Source organism: Nicotiana tabacum, chromosome 3, assembly GCF_000715075.1.
Source record: "Nicotiana tabacum cultivar K326 chromosome 3, ASM71507v2, whole genome shotgun sequence".
Lineage (NCBI taxonomy): Eukaryota > Viridiplantae > Streptophyta > Magnoliopsida > Solanales > Solanaceae > Nicotiana > Nicotiana tabacum.
The window spans coordinates 203,952,105-203,959,495 of record NC_134082.1 but is presented as its reverse complement, the minus strand read 5'-3'; the positions used below and the strand labels follow the sequence as shown (position 1 = coordinate 203,959,495).

Sequence of the window (7,391 nt, the reverse complement as noted above, 5' to 3'; positions counted from 1 at the left end):
TTGGTCGTGATCGGTCAAATTTGGACCCATACAGCACTAAAATTAATTTAAGAAATACAAACATTTTACATCAAATCAAACATAACACATGGATATTTTGGTCAATAAAACGTGAATACAAGAGATTCTTCTGAAAGGTGGGCTCTAATGGCGACATTAGGAAAAAAATAAAAAGAAGAAAATTGGAATGTGCCATTCAACCCAACCACCAGCTAGTAACTGTAAATGAGTTGATCTTGGATTATAGCCTCAATAATTAGCCGTACAATGAAAAGAAAAGGCTTGCCTACTAGCTGTTCGAAGAAACAGCTAAATGAATGCTGAAACGAATAGACGGACGATATGGTAGTTGATAAAATCGCTTTAAACAGAAAGAATCATGTTTAGTACTACCACGGGAAGATGGTTTATTACTTTATTGCGCTTTCATTGTTTTCAGTAAATGCTGACATCTGAACAGAGACCTGGAATCAACAGCGTCAGTTTTGCCGGCCAGAACCTAGTTGCCTGCCTCCTCCCTTTGCACTTCAGTCTTTATTTCTTTGATTTAGGGACGCGTTGCTTTCAGTTTTGCTGCTAGATTTATTTAGTCTTTAGATTTTAGTAACTAACATCAGTAGTACTTAGTATATTGACCTAAAGACATAATACTAGTACTAGACTAATTAAGCAAGTTTAGATCAAGGGCAGAGAGAAAAAGCAAGAATAAATTAAGTAAAATGAGATGTAAAGAGCCGTGCTGAGAAAAGAAGAAAAGCTTTTGAGGTGTGTTGGTTAGAACAGGGAAAAGGTGCTTTTTTGAGGTCACACGAGCTAGTTAGTGGGAAAAAGCAGGAGCGTATACTTGGATTAGCAAATTCCTACTTTAAAACGTTACGTCTCTCTCCCTAAAAAAGCAATTTCTTCACATTTCAATTTAAATTAATGAGACCTTCTCGCAACTAAAATTGTTATCGATTTGTTCATATATTCCTTAGCATTTACTCCTAATATTTACGGGAGATAGCAATATGATAGATTTTGTACTTATTTTAGATGATTTATTGTCAGAAGAACGAAATTTTTTGTAGGTTATCGAATACAATAAAATAGAATGAAATGATATCAACGAACTGCAAGCACAATATAAATTTAAAGGAGTTATATGCAAATACTTATATGCAGTTAAATATTAAGGCAAAATTATATGTCACTTAATTATGTATGATTAAATATATGTACGAATGACAAATGTATAACTTCCACGCCCATGATCATCCTTAAATCCAACTGCCTCCCTTGAAATCCTACACACGTTCCGTTTTATTTCTCCTTTTCTGTTTTCCTTTGCCCTTGATGGAAACTTTTGGTACATAAGAGGAAAATATTAGTAAGAAATGTGGTTGTTAAACCGAGGTTATTTTAGTAATAAAAATCAAAATCATGGCCATCTTCATATCCATTCCACGCTTTTGATCAGCTTTACAAACAAAAACAGTTCTAAGCAAATAAAGCAATAGTGGAACTGGTAACCATCTTCTTCTCGCTCAACTCTCAACTGCTTTGCGCAAGCATCAGATACTTGTACGTAAACGCATTCCTTATTGTACGTATTCCTGTATTAATCATTTGCATGTGAACATCAATCAATCAGAAATGGGTTTATGTTTCTCACGGAATTCCACCGGGAAGAAGCGGCCAACGTCCAGGCGTTTAACGAATCAATCGGCGGCTGCTGCCGTTAGTGGCGGCGCCGTCAACGGAAGCAACAGGTGGTCTAGGAATCGATCGACGAAGAGAGACGATTCCCTTATTCAGGAACGAGCTCTCGCCGCCGCGATTCTGTTTCAGCAGCAGCTGCAAAACGGCGGAGGCGGAGGCGGCGCTGTTCCTTTTGATCGTTCGACTTCGCTTCGGTATCCGAATTCGAACTCCAAGAAGAATCAACCGCTGCCGCGTAGCTCTAGCTCTAGGGCGCGGTCACTTACTGATCCTCTTCTTCAGCCTCACCAGCTTGTTAGTAACCAGGTGTGTATATGCTTTTTCATATGTTTGCCCACTTTTTACTTTCCACTTCTGGCATTTGCTTGATTTCCTTTTCTTTGTTCGCTTTTACTATTCCTTTTTCGATCGGCGATTAAATCGTAGCTTTTGAGCGGTTGCTGTATTCCATTATAGATTAGATTCAGTGCACCTTGCGATAAAAAAATTGCTATATTCGACTAATATATTCAGGATTTTTTATTGTGCTATTCAGAATTGCCCTTATAGGTAATTGAACTGAAGTACACTGTGAAATTTAAGTATGAAGGGGATTCACCGAAAAATAAAAAACTAACATTGATTTGAATCAACACTAACTTACAATTACCTAAATTAGATGTTGCATCATGTAACTCGAGAATTTTACTCTGCTTGAAAGTACAAACTATATTAATATTCAGAAGAAAATGGAGTTCACACCCTTGAGGTGGGTGCAAACCTTGGAGAACTAAGCCTCATTTGGGCAGAATTACACAGAATTACCTGATGCCTATGTTGGTGTGATGTAGCTGAGTACCCAGTGGAATAGTCAAGAACGACATTGTTTAAGTTATTGTTTAGAAGAAAAGAAAAAAACCTATTTGGTATATTAAGTTTTTAAAAGGAAAAAAAAACAGCACAACCAAGTGATGCTAATGTGATTTGATTGTTAAACCTCATAGATTGTTATTACCTGCAATCTGAAACATAAATGAAAGAATTGAGCCACTTTCTAGGTTTAGATTAGACTTGTTCAAGAACATATTTTCACTTGTAGTGGTTCGATCCCTTTAAAGTCATTAAAACTTCAATAAAGTAGTAGTTCCTGATAACTCATCAAGAAAGTGTAAACGATAGACAACCTCATTTTTGAATTTAGCTTCTTTCTATTTTCTTGTTTGTGTGTTATCATACATACAGCAGTTGGGTTATTGTTGCTATAGGAAAATTAAAAAGACAACCTTTCTGCTATTTATTCCAAAGGAAAAAAATTCTTGTTGCTTGCTACTATGGTGTCATGATGTTAGTTTGTGTTTGTCTATATTCAGTCTTCTGGATGTCTATCTTTGCAGGAATTAAAAGTCGATGATTTAGAGACAAACCATTTTGTCCTTGTTCATGGTGGTGGATTTGGGGCCTGGTGTTGGTATAAAACCATTGCACTCTTAGAAGAAGCTGGATTTAAAGTTACTGCAGTTGATTTAACTGGTTCAGGCATTCATTCCTTTGACACAAATAGCATTGCAAGTCTGTCACAATATGTGCAGCCACTCACTGATTTCCTTGAAAAGCTTGCTGATGGAGAGAAGGTTAGTTCTGCACCATTTCTAGCTATCGAATTCTGACACCCATTATTATATCTTGCATTCGTTTGGAAACTCAGAGCTTCAAAGAAAAATGATCTGCTTCCTAATTCGGGGCCACTTCTGGAGATTTACTGGTAAAAGCGTTTATAAGGACTTAGCATACTTGAAAGCATTATATCTATACACTTTTATGCTTTGCCAAGTTTTCTGTTCCAAAATTCTTGTGCCCGAATGCAAATTCATGCGCTTCTCCATTGTTTGTTGTCATTGAAGGAAGATCTTGCTCATTCTTGCTGTAATAGACGTTGTTCACTAACTGCAACCTTCTCCCATCCCTCCTCCTCAAATGAAGACCTACAAAAGGATAAACAGTCACATCTCTGATAAGCAAAACCTCAAGCTGTTTCAACACAATTCGTCTGAAAGTCGAGACAAGTGACCCAAAGAGTTGCATCTAAATCAGAAAACATAGGAACAAGACGGAAAAGGTCATATCAGCAGTTGTTATATGAACTAGCTGTATATATAAATCAAAAGGTCTTACCCCCTCCCCCCTTCCTAGCCAAGCCCTTGTTGCAGTAGGTAGGTGAAGATAAAAAATTGATGATAAAATGAAGGAAAAGTTTTCTAGTTTTACGTTAGACTAATCTATTTTCTTACGCTGATTGAACGTGTTAATTAGTCATAGAATGGGGCTTGGATATATTGCTTCGTGATATTGAAGATATGCATACTGAGATTTGTGAAATCTCCAAATCCCACCTAATCACAGAGGAAAATCCTTATCCCCCTTCTTAGTAACTATGTTTGCTCAGCCATTGTTTATTAAAAATTGGAATCATATCTTTAACAATGTAGGTGATTTTGGTGGGACATGATTTTGGCGGTGCATGTATATCTTTTGCAATGGAGCTCTATTCCTTTAAAGTTTCGAAAGCTGTCTTCATTGCTGCTGCAATGCTCACTAGTGGACAGAGTGCCCTTGATATTTTCTCACAAAAGGTAAAAGTTGATTATTTTGATTAACTTCTTTCAATTGGTTCATTAAGTAAATCTACCTTGTGTACCCAATTGGACCATTGTTCTAGTAAGTTTACTTGTCTCCCTTGATTGAACACATAGTTTGATTATTTAGGAAACCCACACTTTATCCCTTATCTTAGCTTTTATGCGTGGATCATCTGTGCTAGACTTTTAAAGTAGTTTTTCTTGTGGATATTTAGGGCATGTACCTTAACATGGGGGCTATAACAATTAAACTACATGATAAGAATATTGATCTCTCTGAAACTGTAGACACCAAGTTAGCTGGGTCTTTGAGTTCTTGCTCTTTAGTCAATCTCATATTTTCATGGTTTACCATGTTCATGAACGAAGACATGGATTCCTAGATATACACATGAAAAATTTAAACTTCACTTTTGAAACTTAGGGATCTCATTGATCTGCATTTTTTCTGTGACATGCTTCAAGGATCTACTGTTCATCAGGATAACCCACAGAATGTGTGCTCTATGTTTTTGGTGAAGGAGTGAAACTTTATGCTCATCTATATAAGTTTCTCCATGCACTAGCTATAGCTTTGAGGAAAAAGTTGTGAACTCTTTGGTTTCGAGAACAGTGAGTAAATTCCCCCAAAGTCCTCTTTGGTAAGAGGGAGGGGGGTGGGGGTGATATTGAGAAGGTGACTCACCTTGCGCGCCAGTCCCTCTCAAAACAGAGGATGTCGAGTTGAGGATAAGTTGACCTGACAAAATGCCCGAAACTTCATTTTCTATTCTAATTCTAGAATGAAGTGAATTAAGTAGAATCGATAGAATCTCTTGCCCCTTTCCCCCCCTTTCCTTCTACGTATTGAATAACATGATCAATGGCATAATATTATTGAAGGATTACAGATTTCACATCCATAGGTACCTTGAACTGTTGAGATTGAAGATTTTTGGCTGCTTGTTTGACTAATAGAGTTTTAAGTATACCTGTTATTAACAAAAGCTCATACTCATTGCAGACAGATTCAAATGACCTAACGAGACAGTCTCAAATATTTATCTATGCCAATGGGAACGACAAACCACCGACCGCTATTGATTTGGACAAGTCACTCCTGAGGGACTTGTTATTCAACCATAGTCCTGCTAAGGTATGTTGTCTATGAGTTATAGATGGTGAAGCGTTTTTACGTTCATAAAATGGCAAAACCTACCGTTTCCTGCAAATTTTAAAAATTGGACTCTTCTATGCAATACTTTTACTTTCTATCCATGTACCGAGCTCTAAAAGATAACTTTTGAAATCTTTGTAATTTCCATTACTGGTCAAGACCACTATAATTGGGAGTTGTGACAAGGGTTTGGGAGTAAAGCTATCAATATGAATTAGTAACATATCGCTCTTTGGGAAAATGTCAATGACCCTGAAAAGTTAAATATATGGGCACCGGGGAGTGGTATATGTGATTCAACATTCGGAGGTTTGCTAATCCTCTGTCTGACAAAGTAAACATTGCCTGAGAGCAGAGTATAATTGGGCGTCTTATCTAATTTGTAATTCAGTGGCACCTATATCTTGGTATGAATTGATCAGTGGATGCCTAAACCTGTGATTTGAATTTGCAGAGGATCAGTTTTACTCAAGGAAGTGAAATGGAAATTATAACTTTTCCATTTTTGATAACTGAAAAATCTCCGAGGACCAGCTAGCACATAGTTCAAAACGTTGTGGATAATGGGCCCGCCTCTCTACCCTTTTCCACTTAAATATTAGGCTTTGTCCACTGCAATGTTTGAACTTGTGATATGTGCTTAATCCATGCATTGTGCATTGTGCTCTTACCACTGAACTAGAGCCCTGGAGGCAAAACTTGAACGTTTGCCAGAGTTGAACCCAGGCATGGAAATCCTTTTTTTTCCCTTTCTGAGAATGGTTAGATAAAAGCATTTTTTTTTTCTCTCTGTTGTCTTAACTTAGCAAATCAATCTGTGTACTACATGTATACCTGTGCGGGCTTTGGCATTAGTAGATATTCCAAGCTTTCTTTTCTTACCATTTACATTTTGTACAGGATGTTGCATTAGCTTCCGTCTCAATGAGGTCAATTCCCTTTTCCCCAGTTTTGGAGAAGCTTTGTCTGTCTGACTCAAAGTATGGTTCCGTCAGGCGGTTTTATATAGAAACAGCAGAAGATAATGCGATACCAATAGCCTTACAGCAAAGCATGATTAGTAATAATCCTCCAGAACGAGTTTTTCATCTTAAGGGTGCTGATCACTCGCCTTTTTTCTCCAAGCCTCAAGCCCTACATAGATTGTTGGTAGAAATCTCAAGGATTCAATCGACTTGAAGTTGGTTTGCTGAATTTGTGCTAAGCATTCCTGAAGTTGCACTGAGGTACCCAATTCATTGCTGGGTAGCTGCTCGTGTACATATGCTGTTTATCCAATTACATTTTCTTTGGTAATTTATCCAAATACATTGATTGATTAAAAGTACTTGTGATGGTAAGAATTTCCTTATGGAAGTGACACTTAGGAATAGGATGTTTTTAATATTTGAAATTAAGATGATAAGGGAAATAAACTTATTTTTTAACTCTTAAGTGGTGTTTCACCAGTAAAGCTAAGTTATGCCTGGGTATCATATTTAATCATGTGATGCTGGAGCATTTTCAAATCAAAACTGCTTTGTGATTTGACCTTTATAGGTTTGTTTTAATATTTGCCATTATTTGTTACGCGGACAAGTGTAATATTAGCTTGCTGACTTTTACATATACAGCTTTTACGGAGAGGAAAACCAAGTTTCACTGTATTTTATGTTCTAAGCTGCACTCGGAGGGCGTGAAACAAGCATGAAACTGCAGCTGATATTAATAGTATTGCGCAGTGCTGATGCTAATCAGTGCTCTTTTATTGAGAATTATTGTTTCTTAACAAATGATCCAAATCGTTTTAGATATCTCAATATTGGGGTTCATTAATGTTTATTTGTAGAATAGACGAAAGAAATTAAAAAGAAAACAGTTGTTTTATCCTTGCCAACACATCTTGTTTTCTTCAATTTTTGAAAACGAAAAGAGACAAA

General features: G+C 36.8%; 1 protein-coding gene across 1 annotated transcript; it reads left to right on the top strand.

Annotated features, from left to right (window-relative positions):
- Window positions 1–1,483: 1,483 nt before the first annotated feature.
- Window positions 1,484–6,902, top strand: LOC107781595 (putative methylesterase 11, chloroplastic). The gene is made up of 5 exons (XM_016602330.2): window positions 1,484–2,007; window positions 3,075–3,311; window positions 4,167–4,310; window positions 5,320–5,451; window positions 6,373–6,902. Exons 1-5 carry the CDS (start codon window positions 1,636–1,638, stop codon window positions 6,649–6,651), a joined length of 1,164 nt encoding a protein of 387 aa, XP_016457816.2. The 5' UTR covers window positions 1,484–1,635; the 3' UTR covers window positions 6,652–6,902.
- The last annotated feature ends 489 nt before the right edge of the window (window positions 6,903–7,391 follow it).